This window comes from Xenopus laevis, chromosome 6S, assembly GCF_017654675.1.
Source record: "Xenopus laevis strain J_2021 chromosome 6S, Xenopus_laevis_v10.1, whole genome shotgun sequence".
Lineage (NCBI taxonomy): Eukaryota > Metazoa > Chordata > Amphibia > Anura > Pipidae > Xenopus > Xenopus laevis.
Genome location: NC_054382.1, coordinates 63,786,693 through 63,807,080, shown reverse-complemented (window position 1 = coordinate 63,807,080; position 20,388 = coordinate 63,786,693). Strand labels below are relative to the sequence as shown.

General features: G+C 40.0%; 1 protein-coding gene across 3 annotated transcripts in view; it reads right to left on the bottom strand.

Moving 5' to 3' along the window:
* The window catches only part of lpcat1.S (lysophosphatidylcholine acyltransferase 1 S homeolog), a 106,656-nt gene that overhangs the window by 19,360 nt on the left and 66,908 nt on the right, over positions 1-20,388 (bottom strand). For all 3 annotated transcript variants that reach the window (XM_018269402.2, XM_018269403.2, XM_018269404.2), the window contains one exon: positions 585-619. In XM_018269402.2, coding sequence (XP_018124891.1) covers positions 585-619 — 35 coding nt within the window. The remainder of the gene's footprint in view (positions 1-584; positions 620-20,388) is intronic.

Sequence of the window (20,388 nt, the reverse complement as noted above, 5' to 3'; positions counted from 1 at the left end):
TTAAGCATGCGAGTGTCGCAGACACTTTCCAAGTTGGTGAAGCCCTGTGACAAATTTGAAGTCTGAAACTGTAGGCTGGTACAATAAGTTCAATTTGTAAAATATGGCACTTTTAACTATATTAGTTTTTATGGTTTATTTCTCCTTTAAAGGGACAACATTTCAGTTTTAACAAGAAAGGATGACTATGCCTATGTAAAGGTGTCCACAACCAATCCTGCCTTTAAAAGATGCCCACTGCCACCCTTCTCCAACCCCCACCTGTGTTGAACCTCAAATGGCTTCAGGCACAGATAAATTGTAATTGATCTTGGGTTTTGGGGAGGGTCAAAATACCATTACTCAAGTGCACTGTTCACGTTTTGTCCTTCAGCCTGTTGGTACTTCCCTCCAATCTGGATGTTAATTACTTCTCTATGCTTGAAGTTATGCCAACACAAATGGGTAGTGGAGGGATGGGACAAAACATGGGGCACCTTTTAAATGTAGGATTAGTGCTGTTCAACTTTATATAGGTATATGTAGTTTTATACACAGTTATATGTAGTTATATATACTTTTAACTTCAAAACATGAAAACTTACGCTCCAGGTCCCTGCCAGGTCCAGGTTATTGTATCCTATAAAAAAACAATATGAAAATAAAATGTATTATTTGATATTGACTTCCAGGCACCCTTTACCTTTTCCATTTGTTCTTATGATGGGATTATTCACAAGCTCTACTCACACTGCACACCTTTACCACTGGATGCGACTCTTAGCAATGTCAACATCAAATACAAAGTGTAAAGCCAAAAACGTGAGTGGGGAAATCAGGGACCATGACTTTTTTTTTATAGAGAAGTTGCTGTATAATGGAATTCATATATAATTATTCATTCACACAAACTTTTCACACATCTTTTCAAGATGGCAAGGAGTATGAGGGTATATAGGCATATTTGCATTTTTAAATATGCAAGGAGGCTGTCATATTAGGAACTACTGAGGGGGCGAATCGGACCCATTTCGCATTGCAGAAATTCACGAAACATGAAAATTTGCCAAAATTCATTAAAGTCTATGTACGTCAAAAAAATTTTGACCCACAACATTTGCGTCATATTTGCGGCAAAGGTGAAAAATTCCACTCACAACTACTTGGATTTTTTGTACATTTTTTCATCCTGAAACTCTCCAATTATCTGGCAAAAAAGGTCTTGAATATATTATGTTTAAAAAAGTACAGTACAAAAACCTATGTTAAAGAAAAAAAAAAAAAATACATAAGTCTTCTACTGAGATTAAACCTGGTATGAGTTTTTATGTCTGCAGCAGGGAAATTTAATTGCAAGCTCAACAGGGGCAGAGGCATTTTAAATATAGTTCTTGGACAGCCAGCACTGTATATAACAAAATATTAATATAAAAAGAACAAAATGTATTTATTAGGAGGCTTTTTAGATTGTTTGCTTTTCTGCAAACCAGGCAGATTATTATGAATAACCGGCATTTTGTATACCACATTATATTCATTTAAAGCACTACTTTATAAATCTGTAGTTTCCATGAGTTAGTTTCATATTTAGTAAGGACATGTCACTTGAAATATACAACATTCCTTTCCTGATATTATAGGTGTACCATACAACACTGTAGCATACTGATTGTTTTTGAGGAACAGGGTAAAAAAATGCCAACCCAGATTTGAAGGAGTTAAGTTTCTGCCAACTAATGTAACACTGCCTCTGTAAGCTCAGTTTTCAACTCTAGGGATAGATTCTGTTTGTTCTTTGCAGCTATTGGTTTTGTAAACACGATACATTACACAGTCAGGGGATTTCCTGCATTCCCCAAAGTCAAATGATTTTTTTTTGATTTTTTTTCACAAACAATAAGCCAAAGACAGAAGGGATTTTATGTGTGCCCCACCTTGCAAGATGTTGTATACTGAATAAACAAATCAATTGATAAAGAATAATACTGTATGTCCCATTTGGTTTATACAAAAACAGAAGCACGTGCATTTTTAAAGGGTAAATAATAGGTTCAGCAAAGCTTGAAAAATGTTAAATGGCATGATTTTGAACAATTATTTAATGTTTGCTTTCATGGGTGGATGCAACATAATACAGTATCAAATAATACAGTATTCTCATGCTAAGCAGCTGTATAACCATGTATGCATTTCATTCTTTCTGCCACTTCAAGGAAGGGCTGTGGCCTTTGGATTTATTTTAGAGTAGATAATATGCCTCAACAACTAAATTATTTGACTTTTCTTTGTGTCAATTGACACAAAGAAAAATGACTGCTTTTTCAAGTTACTTAGTTGTAATCAATAGTCATGGAAAATGTGTCAAGTTGCTTTGTCAAAAGGATGCTTTAAAAATGAGTGTACCAATTGCTTTCTTACAATCTGAAACACTGAAGATGATCTACCACTCCCCTCTTGGAAATCGTAGCATAGTAATTGACTATGTGCAACAAACCATAAGATGTAATACAGATTTTATACACAACTTTTGTTAAAATACCCTATCTCATAAAAACAAAGTACAGTATTTGGAGGGGCACTTCAGGTTCAGGTTCACTTCAGGTTAATACATATATCATATGCCCATATATAGCCAGTTCATAAGTCGTGGGAAAATAACCAAACCATTGTTTCAAAAGCTGCAGCTGGTATTATGAAGTTATTAGCTGTGTTGGGTATCATATTGTTTAAAATCATTATACACCTTTAAGGGAGAGTTCCCAGGAATACTGCCAAAATTGGCATTAGTGTTAATCTGTGTAACATATAATTAAGTAGAATTCTCCTTTCCAGTGCATCCAAGACTCCAAACCATCTTTGGAAAGTTCACCATTTGATAATACGCCTTTAAAAATCCGATAGAAATGAAAGGAAAGAAGCGGTAACAATCTCTAACTTCCCTCTTTGCTAAATATACCCCATAGGGTAAATCTGCCACATAGCCAGATAACCTTTTAACCTATGCCAAACACTGTAGCACCAAGCTTAGTCTATGGCCATGTACCGTTAAAAATTTCACATTTTTCAACACAGCTATGTGTGCATACAAGGGCCCTTCTCCCTCCCTTTGCTGGACTCCCCAACAGCTGTTTCATCACAACATCTCTTACAATCTGCCTTATTGTAATAATAAAAGAACAAAAACAAGCGCCCCACACTCTGAAAGCCACTTCCCATTGAGCACGAACCCAACATGATCAAAAAGAAGAAATCATCTTCCATCACTTCCTTGCTAAGGATGCAGACCAAAAGTACAATAATAACAACAACAGAGGTTAATTATCAGTTGTTATGCACTTGCAAAGTACTGTGCTGTGCACAGAGCACTGGCTTATTTATATAACACTGGGCAGTAACCCATAGACTAGATATTTCCAGGCAGCAGCAAGTAGAACCATAAAAGCAAACTTCCTATTAGTTGCCATGTGTTACTGCCCTGGTGCAAATTTGCCCAGTGTTGATAAATGAGCGATTTACAAACTGTTATTAACCCTTTAACCCTTTAAGTGCCAGCAGAATTTCACATTTTGGTTACGCGAAATGCCAGCCGTTTTTAAGCATTTTGTGCTCTCTCACTTTAGGGGCATTTTCTGAGGGGAAACCTATAGTTTACCTAGGAAAACTATACATTGTTTTTTTCGGTAGAAACTGAGCTTTCTAAATCTGCCTGAGTTTTCATGTATTTCCACCTGTGCAAAAAAATTTATAGTGCTAAATAACAAAAAAAAATGAAAAATTACCATTTTTCATTGTATATCAATTTATACCAGAAAAATATTTCATTTTACAGATGAAAATCCAACTGATTTGGAAAGCCTTATGTCTCTCGAACGTGCCAATACCAGATATGTATAGTTTTAGGGAGATTTAGGATTTCTGTACAGCAAAAACTCCCGGCAGTATATTACTGAATTTTGAAAGCACTAAGGCAGAAAACGGCATGCTTTAGATTCCAAGGCAAAAAATCCTGAAACCATAGGTTTACCCCAGAAAACCATACATTTTTGAAAAGTACACATTCTGCCGATTACAAAATGGGTAACTATGTCTCTCTACTCCCAACTACCAAACAGAAAAGCTTGTCTGAACATAGCGGTTTTTCAAAATAAAATTCAAAATTTTGAAAAATCATTTCAAAGGTTTTATTTTGCTGCTCCGCATATCCCAAACTATATTACGTACCAAGAAAAAGCACCTGAAATATGATTGCCAGGGGTCCACTGAACAGTTTGATATCCATTATGCATAGGTTTACCAAAGTATCTGGCATTTAGAGACACAAATATGAAGTTAGCGCATCCAAATTGTTCAGGACTTTACTTCAGCTACTGAGAAATCAACACATTGACTGCATTTTTTGTGGGGTAAAAACACAGAAATATATGTTTACCCCCCAAACCCATATATTTTTGGAAAGAACACATTCTACAGAATCTAAAATGGGTACCCATGCCTTTCTGCTCCAAACTACTGAGTCGCAAGGCTTTCCCAAAATTGTCGGTTTTGGTGAAATATCTGAAAATTGCCTCAAAACTTCAACTTCCCAGCACCATATCACCCATGTATCATTACGTACTAAGAAAAAGCACCCTAAATATGATTGCCAGGGTTCCTCTGAACATTTTGGTGGCCATTGTTCATAAGTTTACCAAAGTATCTGGCATTTAGAGGCCCCAAAATGAAGTTAGCGCATACAAACAGTCCCGTGAGTAACTTCATCTAATGAGAAATCAACACATTGACTGCATTTTTGTGGGGTAAAAACACAGAAATATATGTTTACCCCCCAAAACCCATATATTTTTGGAAAGTACACATTCTACAGAATCTAAAATGGGTACCCATGCCTTTCTGCTCCAAACTACTGAGTCGCAAGGCCTTCCCACAATTGTCGGTTTTGGTGAAATATCTGAAAATTGCCTCAAAGCTTCAACTTCTCAGCACCATATCACCCATGTATCATTACGTACTAAGAAAAAGCACCCTAAATATGATTGCCAGGGTTCCTCTGAACATTTTGGTGGCCATTGTTCATAAGTTTACCAAAGTATCTGGCATTTAGAGGCCCCAAAATGAAGTTAGCGCATACAAACAGTCCCGTGGGTAACTTCAGCTAATGAAAAATCAACACATTGACTGCATTTTTGTGGGGTAAAAACACAGAAATATATGTTTACCCCCCAAAACCCATATATTTTTGGAAAGTTCACATTCTACAGAATCTAAAATGGGTACCCATGCCTTTCTGTTCCAAACTACTGAGTCGCAAGGCTTTCCCACAATTGTCGGTTTTGGTGAAATATCTGAAAATTGCCTCAAAGCTTCAACTTCTCAGCACCATATCACCCATGTATCGTTACGCACCAAGAAAAAACACCCTAAATATGATTGCCAGGGTTCCTCCAAACAGTTTGGTGGCCATTGTTCATAGGTTTACCAAAGTATCTGGCAGTTAGAGGCCTCAAAATGAAGTTAGCGCATACAAATAGTCCTGTGGGTAACTTCATCTAATGAAAAATCAACACATTGACTGCATTTTTGTGGGGTAAAAACACAGAAATATATGTTTACCCCCCAAACCCATATATTTTTGGAAAGTACACATTCTACCGAATCTAAAATGGGTACCCATGCCTTTCTGCTCCAAACTACTGAGTCGCAAGGCTTTCCCACAATTGTCGGTTTTGGTGAAATATCTGAAAATTTCCTCAAAGCTTCAACTTCTCAGCACCATATCACCCATGTATCGTTACGCACCAAAAAAAAACACCCTAAATATGATTGCCAGGGGTCCTCCAAACAGTTTGGTGCCCACTGTGCATAGGTTTACCAAAGTATATGGCAGTTAGAGGCCCCAAAATGAAGTTAGCGCATACAAATAGTCCTGTGGGTAACTTCAGCTAATGAAAAATCAACACATTGACTGCATTTTTGTGGGGTAAAAACACAGAAATATATGTTTACCCCCCAAACCCATATATTTTTGGAAAGTACACATTCTACCGAATCTAAAATGGGTACCCATGCCTTTCTGCTCCAAACTACTGAGTCGCAAGGCTTTCCCACAATTGTCGGTTTTGGTGAAATATCTGAAAATTGCCTCAAAGCTTCAACTTCTCAGCACCATATCACCCATGTATCGTTACGCACCAAAAAAAAAACACCCTAAATATGATTGCCAGGGGTCCTCCAAACAGTTTGGTGCCCACTGTGCATAGGTTTACCAAAGTATATGGCAGTTAGAGGCCCCAAAATGAAGTTAGCGCATACAAATAGTCCTGTGGGTAACTTCAGCTAATGAAAAATCAACACATTGACTGCATTTTTGTGGGGTAAAAACACAGAAATATATGTTTACCCCCCAAACCCATATATTTTTGGAAAGTACACATTCTACCGAATCTAAAATGGGTACCCATGCCTTTCTGCTCCAAACTACTGAGTCGCAAGGCTTTCCCACAATTGTCGGTTTTGGTGAAATATCTGAAAATTGCCTCAAAGCTTCAACTTCTCAGCACCATATCACCCATGTATCGTTACGCACCAAAAAAAAACACCCTAAATATGATTGCCAGGGGTCCTCCAAACAGTTTGGTGCCCACTGTGCATAGGTTTACCAAAGTATATGGCAGTTAGAGGCCCCAAAATGAAGTTAGCGCATACAAATAGTCCTGTGGGTAACTTCAGCTAATGAAAAATCAACACATTGACTGCATTTTTGTGGGGTAAAAACACAGAAATATATGTTTACCCCCCAAACCCATATATTTTTGGAAAGTACACATTCTACCGAATCTAAAATGGGTACCCATGCCTTTCTGCTCCAAACTACTGAGTCGCAAGGCTTTCCCACAATTGTCGGTTTTGGTGAAATATCTGAAAATTGCCTCAAAGCTTCAACTTCTCAGCACCATATCACCCACGTATCGTTACGCACCAAAAAAAACACCCTAAATATGATTGCCAGGGGTCTTCCAAACAGTTTGGTGCCCACTGTGCATAGGTTTACCAAAGTATATGGCAGTTAGAGGCCCCAAAATGAAGTTAGCGCATACAAATAGTCCTGTGGGTAACTTCAGCTAATGAAAAATCAACACATTGACTGCATTTTTGTGGGGTAAAAACACAGAAATATATGTTTACCCCCCAAACCCATATATTTTTGGAAAGTACACATTATACAGAATCTAAAATGGGTACCCATGCCTTTCTGCCCCAAACTACTGAGTCGCAAGGCTTTGCCAAATTTGGCGGTTTTGGTAAAATATTCTGAAAATTGCCTCAAAGCTTCAACTTTCCAGCATCGTATTGTCCATGTATCATTACCAGCATAAAGCATCCTAAATATAAACATAGGGGTCTACTAAACAGTTTGATGCCCAATGTGCATAGATATACCAAACTATGTGGGGCACAGAGACCCCCAAATGACAATATGTATAGACATTTTCACGGCTGACGCGCTGGCTGCTGCAATATAACCACCCGGTGTGTGTATTATGCGACATTAGACCACCTAACAGTACAGAGACCCCAGAAAACCATATATTTTCAGAAAGTACACATTCTGACGAATCCAATATGGGTAAATATGTGTTCCTACTGCAAACTGTCAAACTGCAAAGCAATGCTGAACGTAACGGTTTTTATCAAATTTCTGAAAATCGTCACAAAGCTTGAATTTTACCCCATTATATGCCCCACATTTCGTAACTTATCAGCATAAAACATCCTGAATATGAACGCCAGGGGTCTACTGAACACTTTGATGCCCAATATGCATAGATATACCAAACTATGTGGCGCACAGAGACCCCCAAATGACAATAGTGTATATACATTTTCACGGCTGACGCACGCTGGCTGCTGCAATATAAGCACCCGGTGTGTGTAATATGCGACATTAGACCCCCCTAACAGTACAGAGACCCCAGAAAACCATATATTTTCAGAAAGTACACATTCTGACGAATCCAAAATGGGTAAATATGTGTTCCTACTGCAAACTGTCAAACTGCAAAGCAATGCTGAACGTAACAGTTTTTATCAAATTTCTGAAAATCGTCACAAAGCTTGAAATTTATCCCATTATATGCCCCACATTTCGTAACTTATCAGCATAAAACATCCTAAATATGAGCGCCAGGGGTCTACTGAACACTTTGATGCCCAAAATGCATAGATATACCAAACTATGTGGTGCACAGAGACCCACAAATGACAATATGTATAGACATTTTCACGGCTGACACGCTGGCTGCAGCAATATAACCACCCGGTGTGTGTGTATTATGCGACATTAGACCACCTAACAGTACAGAGACCCCAGAAAACCATATATTTTCAGAAAGTACACATTCTGACGAATCCAATATGGGTAAATAAGTGTTTCTACTGCAAACTGCCAAACTGCAAAGCAATGCTGAACATAACGGTTTTTATCAAATTTCTGAAAATCGTCACAAAGCTTGAATTTTACCCCATTATATGCCCCACATTTCGTAACTTATCAGCATAAAACATCCTGAATATGAACGCCAGGGGTCTACTGAACACTTTGATGCCCAATATGCATAGATATACCAAACTATGTGGCGCACAGAGACCCCCAAATGACAATAGTGTATACATTTTCACGGCTGACGCGCGCTGGCTGCTGCAATATAAGCACCCGGTGTGTCTAATATGCGACATTAGACCCCCCTAACAGTACAGAGACCCCAGAAAACCATATATTTTCGGAAAGTACACATTCTGACGAATCCAATATGGGTAAATATGTGTTCCTACTGCATACTGTCAAACTGCAAAGCAATGCTGAACGTAACGGTTTTTATCAAATTTCTGAAAATCGTCACAAAGCTTGAATTTTACCCCATTATATGCCCCACATTTCGTAACTTATCAGCATAAAACATCCTGAATATGAACGCCAGGGGTCTACTAAACACTTTGATGCCCAATATGCATAGATATACCAAACTATGTGGCGCACAGAGACCCCCAAATGACAATAGTGTATACATTTTCACGGCTGATGCGCGCTGGCTGCTGCAATACAAGCACCTGGTGTGTGTAATATGCGACATTAGACCCCCCTAACAGTACAGAGACCCCAGAAAACCATATATTTTCAGAAAGTACACATTTTGACGAATCCAATATGGGTAAATATGTGTTCCTACTGCAAACTGTCAAACTGCAAAGCAATGCTGAACGTAACGGTTTTTATCAAATTTCTGAACATCGTCACAAAGCTTGAATTTTACCCCATTATATGCCCCACATTTCGTAACTTATCAGCATAAAACATCCTAAATATGAGCGCATGGGGTCTACTGAACACTTTGATGCCCAATATGCATAGATATACCAAACTATGTGGCGCACAGAGACCCCCAAATGACAATATGTATAGACATTTTCACGGCTGACGCGCTGGCTGCTGCAATATAACCACCCAGTGTGTGTATTATGCGACATTAGACCACCTAACAGCACAGAGACCCCAGAAAACCATATATTTTCAGAAAGTACACATTTTGACGAATCCAATATGGGTAAATAAGTGTTTCTACTGCAAACTGCCAAACTGCAAAGCAATGCTGAACATAACGGTTTTTATCAAATTTCTGAAAATCGTCACAAAGCTTGAATTCTACCCCATTATATGCCCCACATTTCGTAGCTTATCAGCATAAAACATCCTAAATATGAGCGCCAGGGGTCTACTGAACACTTTGATGCCCAATATGCATAGATATACCAAACTATGTTGCGCACAGAGACCCCCAAATGACAATATGTATAGACATTTTCACAGCTGACGCGCTGGCTGCTGCAATATAAGCACCTGGTGTGTGTATTATGCGACATTAGACCCCCCTAACAGTACAGAGACCCCAGAAAACCATATATTTTCAGAAAGTACACATTCTGACGAATCCAAAATGGGTAAATAAGTGTTTCTACAGCAAACTGCCAAACTGCAAAGCAATGCTGAACATAACGGTTTTTATCAAATTTCTGAAAATCGTCACAAAGCTTGAATTTTACCCCATTATGTGCCCCACATTTCGTAACGTATCAGCATAAAACATCCTAAATATGAATGACAGGGGTCTACTGAACACTTTGATGCCCAATATGCATAGATATACCAAACTATGTGGCGCACAGAGACCCCCAAATGGATATATAGTAGATAAAATTTACATAGGCAAAACAAAATAACACAGAACAGTGTGAAATGCAAATAAATCACCAAAAACTAATAAAACCACAAAAATCAATGCTTTTTTTTTTCACACTAGTGTAATCGGCCACCAGAATTACCGTTTGAATATTTTAGCTGGGCCAAATCGATTATACGGGCAGAAACAAGTGAACAACACAAATGCAGAGCTGAAAATGCAATAAAATGGCTAAAAATTCAATAAAATGGCTAAAAATGCACCAAAATACCCAAAATTGCAATATAACCACCAAAATAACATACAAAAGCTATTGCACAGTACGGTTAGCGAATACGCTATTCGGAACGGCAATAAAACATTTTTTTTAGCCCAAAAAGAGACGATGCGATAAGAAAAAAAAAAAAAAAAGCCACAAAGCCATATATGTACATATGCGTGTGCACAACGGGTAAATTGCATGTTATTTGCGCATGTGCGCGTGTGCAAGTGTACATGGGTGCTGTGAGTGTGTGTGACCCCCCCAATCCCCAAAAATCTATGTGTGAGTGTGTGTAAGTGTGAATGTAAGTGTATATTACTGTAATAAGTGTGTGTTGGTGTGTTTGTGTGTTTTTGTGTGTGTAAATGTTACACTTACCTGGGGTAGATGCTGCAGATCGATCAGAAAGGGTCCCACGCAGCAGATCTCCAGCTCCAACGATCATCAGCCATGTGGGGGCGGAGCTGGGCGGAAGTGCGGCGCAGGCAGCAGCAGGACGCATAGGAAACGCGTCCCTGCTGCTGCTTTGGGGCCCCTGGGCGATCGCGCCCCAGGGGCCACACGATCCCCTGCTCTGCTCGTTGTCTAGGGGCAGGGGATCGTGAAGGAGCGGAGCGAGCGGCTCTAACAGCCGCTCCTCCGCTCGCAAACCCGGAAGTGCTGCAGAACGTAGAATCTACGATCTGTGGCACTTTGGTCCTTTGATCCACAGAACGTAGATTCTACGTTCTGTGGCACTTAAAGGGTTAAGTGCCAGCAGAATTTCACATTTTGGTTACGCGAAATGCCAGCCGTTTTTGAAACATTTTGTGCTCTCTCACTTTAGGGGCATTTTCTGAGGGGAAACCTATAGTTTACCTAGGAAAACTATACATTGTTTTTTTCGGTAGAAACTGAGCTTTCTAAATCTGCCTGAGTTTTCATGTATTTCCACCTGTGCAAAAAAATTTATAGTGCTAAATACCAAAAAAAAATGAAAAATTACCATTTTTCATCGTATATCAATTTATACCAGAAAAATATTTCATTTTACGGATGAAAATCCAACTGATTTGGAAAGCCTTATGTCTCTCGAACGTGCCAATACCAGATATGTATAGTTTTAGGGAGATTTAGGACTTCTGTACCTCAAAAACTCCCGGCAGTATATTGCCGAATTTTGAAAGCACTAAGGCAGAAAACGGCATGCTTTAGATTCCAAGGCAAAAACTCCTGAAACCGTAGGTTTACCCCAGAAAACCATACATTTTTGAAAAGTACACATTCTGCCGATTACAAAATGGGTAACTATGTCTCTCTACTCCCAACTACCAAACATAAAAGCTTGTCTGAACATAGCGGTTTTTCAAAAAAAAATTCAAAATTCTGAAAAATCATTTCAAAGGTTTTATTTTGCTGCTCCGCATATCCCAAACTATATTAGGTACCAAGAAAAAGCACCTGAAATATGATTGCCAGGGGTCCACTGAACAGTTTGATACCCATTATGCATAGGTTTACCAAAGTATCTGGCATTTAGAGACACCAATATGAAGTTAGCACATCCAAATTGATCAGGACTTTACTTCAGCTACTGAGAAATCAACACATTGACTGCATTTTTTGTGGGGTAAAAACACAGAAATATATGTTTACCCCCCAAACCCATATATTTTTGGAAAGTACACATTCTACCGAATCTAAAATGGGTACCCATGCCTTTCTGCTCCAAACTACTGAGTCGCAAGGCTTTCCCAAAATTGTCGGTTTTGGTGAAATATGTGAAAATTGCCTCAAACCTTCAACTTCCCAGCACCATATCACCCATGTATCGTTATGCACCAAGAAAAAGCACCCTAAATATGATTGCCAGGGTTCCTCCAAACAGTTTGGTGGCCATTGTTCATAGGTTTACCAAAGTATCTGGCATTTAGAGGCCCCAAAATGAAGTTAGCGCATACAAACAGTCCCGTGGGTAACTTCAGCTAATGAAAAATCAACACATTGACTGCATTTTTGTGGGGTAAAAACACAGAAATATATGTTTGCCCCCCAAAACCCATATAGTTTTGGAAAGTACACATTCTACCGAATCTAAAATGGGTACCCATGCCTTTCTGCTCCAAACTACTGAGTCGCAAGGCTTTCCCACAATTGTCGGTTTTGGTGAAATATCTGAAAATTGCCTCAAAGCTTCAACTTCTCAGCACCATATCACCCATGTATCGTTATGCACCAAGAAAAAGCACCCTAAATATGATTGCCAGGGTTCCTCCGAACAGTTTGGTGGCCATTGTTCATATGTTTACCAAAGTATCTGGCATTTAGAGGCCCCAAAATGAAGTTAGTGCATACAAATAGTCCTGTGGGTAACTTCAGCTAATGAAAGATCAACACATTAACTGCATTTTTGTGGGGTAAAAACACAGAAATATATGTTTACCCCCCAAACCCATACATTTTTGGAAAGTACACATTCTACAGAATCTAAAATGGTTACCCATGCCTTATTGCTCCAAACTACTGAGTCGCAAGGCTTTCCCAAAGTTGTCGGTTTTGGTGAAATATCTGAAAATTGCCTCAATGCTTCAACTTTCCAGCATCATATCGCCCATGTATCATTACGTATCACAAAAAAGCACCCAAATTGTGATTGCCAGGGGTCCTCCAAACAGTTTGGTGCCCACTGTGCATAGGTTTACCAAAGTATATGGCAATTAGAGGCCCCAAAATGAAGTTAGCACATACAAATTGTCCTGTGGGTAACTTCAGCTAATGAAAAATCAGCACATTGTCTGCATTTTTGTGGGGTAAAAACACAGAAATATATGTTTACCCCCCAAACCCATACATTTTTGGAAAGTACACATTCTACAGAATCTAAAATGGGTACCCATGCTTTTCTGCTCCAAACTACTGAGTCGCAAGGCTTTGCCAAATTTGGCGGTTTTGGTGAAATATCTGAAAATTGCCTCAAAGCTTCAACTTTCCAGCATCGTATTGTCCATGTATCATTACCAGCATAAAGCATCCTAAATATAAACATACGGGTCTACTAAATAGTTTGATGCCCAATGTGCATAGATATACCAAACTATGTGGCGCACAGAGACCCCCAAATGACAATATGTATAGACATTTTCACGGCTGACGCGCTGGCTGCTGCAACATAACCACCCGGTGTGTGTATTATGCGACATTAGACCACCTAACAGTACAGAGACCCCAGAATACCATATATTTTCAGAAAGTACACATTCTGACGAATCCAATATGGGTAAATAAGTGTTTCTACTACAAACTGCCAAACTGCAAAGCAATGCTGAACATAACGGTTTTTATCAAATTTCTGAAAATCGTCACAAAGCTTGAATTTTACCCCATTATATGCCCCACATTTCGTAACTTATCATCATAAAACATCCTAAATATGAACGCCAGGGGTCTACTGAACACTTTGATGCCCAATATGCATAGATATACCAAACTATGTGGCGCACAGAGACCCCCAAATGGATATATAGTAGATAAAATTTACAAGGCAAAACAAAATAAGGCAGTAAAGAGTGAAATGAAAAAAAATCCAATAAAACCACAAAAATCAATGTTTTTTTCCAGAATAGTGTTATCGGGCATCAGAATCACAGTTTGAATATTTTAGCTGGGCCAAACAGGTTATACGGCTAGAAACAAGTGAACACAACATATGCAGAGCTGAAAATGCAATAAAATGGCTAAAAATTCAATAAAATGGCTAAAAATGCACCAAAATACCCAAAATTGCAATATAATCACCGAAATAACATACAAAAGATATTGCACAGTACGGTTAGCGAATACGCTATTCGTAATGGCAATAAAACATTTTTTTCAGCAAAAAAAAGAGACGATGCGATAAGAAAAAAAAAAAAAAGCCACAATGCCATGTATGTGCGTGTGCGTGTGTACAAATGGTAAATTACATGTTATGTGCGCGTGTGTGCGTGTGCACGTGTGTGTAAGTGCAGTGAGTGTAAGTGACCCCCCCAATCCCCAAAAATGTATGTGTAAGTGTGTGTAAGTGTGAATCTAAGTGTGTATTACTGTAATAAGTGTGTGTTGGTGTGTTTGTGTGTGTAATTGTTGCACTAACCTGAAAAAGTCGCTGAAGACTGTTGCACACGATGTGGAGGGGTCCCAGGAAGACATCTGCGACGATCTGCGTGTCTCTGTGCTGTGGGGGCGGAGCTGGATGGCGCAGTGCAGGCTGCAGCAGCAGGACACGTAAGGAACACGTGCCTGCTGCTGTTTTTGGGCCCCTGGGCGATCGCGCCCCAGGGGCCACTCGATCCCCTGCTCTGCTCGTTGCCTAGGGGCAGGGGATCGAAGGGGAACGGAGCGAGCGGCTCTAACAGCCGCTCCTCCGCTCCAGAACCCGGAAGTGCTGCAGAACGTAGAATCTACGTTCTGTGGCATTTCAAGTTACTTTTCCACAGAACGTAGATTCTACGTTCTGTGGCACTTAAAGGGTTAATGGTTATTGTTACGTAAGGCTTGTATATTTAAGTACTGTGGTTTAATTTTTTTACATTTTTTTCTGTTTTGGGTGCTAAATAGCAAAGTTTGGTGTACTATTGTTTGGTGTACTATTGTTTGCTACAAACTGCTTTACTTTGCAGTTAGTTTTCGCTCAGTTTGAGGTGGGAGGGGTTTGATTAGTGCACCTGAACAGACGGTGTAAATAGAACCCCTAGGACTCCGGTGCAGCTTGCTCTAGTGCAGTGCTGTCCAACTTATATGGTACAGAGGGCCTAAATTTTTTCTAATCTACATGGTTTGGGCTGATAATGGAAGCCAGTGTTAGCCACTCCCTGTTTTAGACCACACCCACTTTAAACCAAACCCATGTTACCACAAGACCATGTCCACATTAATAGCACAACAACAAAAAATGGTCGGTGCTCACTGCAGGGATCAGGGCTGGAACTAGGGGTAGGCAGAGTAGGCGGCTGTCTAGGACGCCATCATTGAGGGGCACACTTTTAATAGGGGGGGTTTTTTTCTTTTTTTTTTTCAAACTTTTATTTAATAATTTGTTTCAGTAATCATGGTCACTCAGTCCGGTGGATCAGATTTCTTTTTGGCTGCTGCTGGCACAGGTAAAGATTGGGGGCAATATGATGGCTGCTGGAGGGCTGTATGATGGATGGCTGTTGAGCTTGCTGGTACAGGTATGGGGGGCAGTATAATGGATGGCTACTGGCACAGGTATGGGGGCAGTATGGTGGATGGCTACTGGCACAGGTATGGGGGGGCAGTATGATGGATGGCTACTGGCACAGGTATGGGGGCAGTATGGTGGATGGCTACTGGCACAGGTATGGGGGGGCAGTATGATGGATGGCTGCTGGCACAGGTACAGGGGGGGCTGTATTATGGATGGCTGCTGGGCTTGCTAGTACAGGTACAGGAGGCAGTAATATAAATGAAAGTGTTGTACATTTTCTTGCTTTCTTTATTTAAAAACCATCATGTTAAGGAGGTAAATGGTAATGCAGGACAGGGGGTGCTGATTGAAGCTCTTGCCTAGGGTGCCAAACTACCTTGGCCCGGCACTGGCAGGGATGCCACTCATATGTAAAAGAAAGTTAAGCCATATTAAGACATACCCTTAAATCCCCATGCCTCCTCCTCCCCTGTGTATAATACAGTACCCCAGCATATGATTAAACACCTTAGGGGCCCCTAACAACAATTTTCAAATGTTAAACCCCCAGAACAAATACCAGGCTTATGTTCCATTGGGATCATAGGTCAGGCAGAGTATGGCAAACACAGGGTGCAAAGAGCAGGCAAAGTATGGCAAACACAGGGAGCATAGGGAAGGCAGAACAGCGCAGGAGACTGGAAAATCAGGACCAGTCTAAGATGTACTACATACAGTGACACAGTGCTGGTTCTCATTAGCATTTTGAATAAGGTGTGAACAGGTGAACAATGTGGGCAGTTTCAGTTGGATGTGAACAATAGAGGTGTCACAAGTGTGAACAATGCAGGAGGATCACAGGTGTGAACAATAGAGGGGATTACAGTGCAAATTTGATTAAACAATGCAGGGGCCATTTAATCTCTGTAGTGATACCTTTTAACTCTTACAAATGGTTAACAGACACAGCAGGCAGACTTTGATATGGAGGGCCACATAAGGGGGGTCATGCGGCCCGCCAGTTGGACAGCCCTGCTCTACTGGATAGCGGCCCTTCAGTGGTTGCTCTCTAAGTGAGTTAGTGAGTGTTCTGTAAGTGGTTACAAATGCAGGAGTTTCAAACGAAAGGAGGTTCAAACTAGGTCAGATGTTTGTTCTAAACTCCATTTTTTTTTCAATTCATGTTCATCTGTAACTGGGATAATGAGTGGTAGCAAGACTGAAGGTCTGAATCAATGCACAGTCTGCCATATTTTGCCAATTTGGAGCAAGAGTTCCAAACTGCTTACCTCTGTGGCGGTTATGAACATATTGCCACTTTAGAAGCTTGTGCTTGAGCCCTAAAGCAACAAATTGCAACATTGTGGTCGATTGGCAATCTTGAGAGGAGTCTCTTGATCAATGAGCAGGACCTAGTGGTGTTGGATAGTTTGGGGAAGCTGCAGGATGAGAGGCAGTCAGGTGGGTGACAGTAAAAAAATCTAATTTGGGGCAAAAGGAAAAACGGAGTCTGCTCCAGGGTTTATGCATCCCAACAGATTTGCCATATTGTGTGAAGAAAATGGGAGCATGAACTCTGGATTGGCAGGTCTAGATGGGACTGATTTCTCTAACAGCCAGGAGACCAGTTTCTCTAGCAGTGGTTTTGGTTGTAGGGGATTCAATTATTTTGGTTGTAGGGGATTCAATTATTAGGAAAGTGGATAGGGTAATCTGTCGTCTGGTTTACTACAACCAAACAGTTTGATGTTTGGTGGTGCCAGGGTTCGGCATGTTGTTGATTGGTTAGACAAATAATTGGGTGTGGCTGGGCATGACCCGACTATCTTATACATATTTGTACTGATTACATTGCTTGTGTCATGTACAAGTTTAGGAAGACAGTGGGGCTCAGGTCTTGGTGTAGAAAGGAATGGTATTGGTTCCTAGAGCACTGGGCTAATTGTTCTTTGGGCTTAAACCTATATAGTTGTGACAGATTGCACTTTAATGAAGGGGGTCCACTGTCCTATGGGAAAGAATGACTAAGAGGTTGAAGGGGTGTTTAAACTAGGCAAGGGGTGGGTAAGATAAATAATTATGAGGAAACTAGGGTAGACTAGGCATTGGGATTAGTAAGGGGGTCATGGGGGAGGAGTGAGAGGGCTTATAGTTTTTCCAGCTAAGGAGGTCTCTCTGTAACAAGGAAAACAGGCTAATACTACATTAAGTAATGTAAATTTCAAAAGGAAATGTAGCAATCTCCACTGAATACTGGCAAATGCACGAATTGCATCAGGTAAAATGGGAGAGTTAGAGTTAATTGCATGATCATACATATTATGATACAATTGGTATCACGGTGACCTGGTGGGATGAAACATGTGACTGTGCTGTGGCTTTAAATGGTTACACCCTTTTTAGGAGGGACAGAGGGATTAAAAAGGGTGGCGGAGTGTGTTTGTATGTAAAGCCTGAATTAAAACCATGCTCTAAAGCAGTGATTCCCAACCAGTAGCTCATGAGCAACAGGTTGCTCTCCAACCCCTTGCTCTCAGTGGCCTCTAAGCAGGTGCTTATTTTTGAATTCCAGGCTTGGAGGCAAGTTTTGGTTTTATAAAATCCAGGTGTACTGCCAAACAGAGCCTCAATGTAGGTTGACAATCCACATAGGGCTACCAATGGCCAATCACAGCCCAAGAACAATTCCCATGCTAGTGTTGCTTCCGAACTCCTTTTACTTCTGAATGTTGCTCAAGGGTTGAAAAGGTTGGAGATCCCTGCTCTACTGCTCTAAAGAAATAACCACTGATGGCACTGGGAATCCACCTGGGTAGAGATTTCGACTGGGTAAAAGGTTACAAAGAAAATGATCATTAGTGATAAGAATGAAGATCAGCTACTTCACAGCTTGGTCAAGTTATTATTATGGGTGAAAGTTATACAGACATTGACTGGCATAATGGGGCTCTCATATATCAATTCAAAAATCGGGAGTCCATATAGTTATTTAGCCAGGCTGAAGGGACCCGCCCCAGTTCCCAAGGCAATCAACTGCAGAAAAGTTTATATCAAAAACGATATAAGTCCCAAGGCCTCTTAAAGTAAAAACAAATTAATTTATTGATGTTCACATTAAAAGAGTATCTTGTACATACCACCCCACATATATCCCACCTTACGCGTTTCGCACCCTCCGGCGCTTAGTCATAGGTGTATCTGTCAGTAAGGGGTCGAGTACGGAATTTAAACCCAAATCATCCCGCCCCTTTTTTGTTTAAAACCAATCAAGGGTCACAAGCAATTATCCCTGCTTCGTATTTGTTAACCCATAGTGCTTATACAGGGTGTATGTACCATTTCAGTTATATAGTAGTTTAAAGTTATACATTGTATTCAAATTATTCACTAACAACACAGTCCATAAAATTAGTTATTGCACAACATTATATTTAAACAGTATATATTCGTTTAGTTTACAAACCAATTAGTTAATCTCTAACCTTGCACATACTCCATTACTACCCAGATTATATCGAATGTGTACACTGTCACCATTATCCCTGCACTCCATTAATAGTATTATATAATAAGTATATTCCTTTATCATTTTAAACATTCAGATGTAGCATGTCACGTCAAATTCATAGTTAAGTCCTAATGGCAACCGCGTTCCCAAATGAAAAATCCAGTAAACTTCTCTCCTTTCCAATAGTTTCTGATGGTTCCCTCCCCTTACTCCTAATCTCACCCTCTCTATTCCCTGTATGGAAAATTGATTTACATCCCCTCCACTGCATATCGCAAAGTGCTTAGTGATATTACTTTTCTCCACCATTTTGGGGTTTTTAATTTGACTCAAGTGTTCCCTCGCTCTCTCCTTCAGTTTTCTACCAGTACACCCTACATATTGCTTGCAGCACTAATAGATCAAATAGATCACAAATGCAGTGTTGCAATTAATATATCCTTTAATAACAAATTCTTTTCCTGTTACTGTAGACTTAAACTCCTTAGACACTTTCATATGTGCACAGGTAACACATCTGCGATAGGGGAGATTTGCTCAAAGGGACTGGTATCAAAGAAAGAAGTCAGGTTTGGTCAGAAAAGGTGGCACTTACAACTGGATATAGTAAACAATTTTTTGAGATATCTAAAATCATAAAGAGATTTTTGCCTATCCTCTATGGTGATGAACACTTCTTTGAGGTGTTGAGCTCGGGAATTAATATTATCCCCAAAAGAGCTCCCACCCTAAAGGATATGCTATCACCCAGCCTATTTAAAATGGAATCTAAGAAACAGGATATGGGACCACTTATGCCCGTGGGTAATTACAAATGTGGCAGTCGCAGATGTGTTACCTGTGCACATATGAAAGTGTCTAAGGAGTTTAAGTCTACAGTAACAGGAAAAGAATTTGTAATTAAAGGATATATTAATTGCAACACTGCATTTGTGATCTATTTGATCACTTGTTTGAAGTGCTGCAAGCAATATGTAGGGTGTACTGGTAGAAAACTGAAGGAGAGAGCGAGGGAACACTTGAGTCAAATTAAAAACCCCAAAATGGTGGAGAAAAGTAATATCACTAAGCACTTTGCGATATGCAGTGGAGGGGATGTAAATCAATTTTCCATACAGGGAATAGAGAGGGTGAGATTAGGAGTAAGGGGAGGGAACCATCAGAAACTATTGGAAAGGAGAGAAGTTTACTGGATTTTTCATTTGGGAACGCGGTTGCCATTAGGACTTAACTATGAATTTGA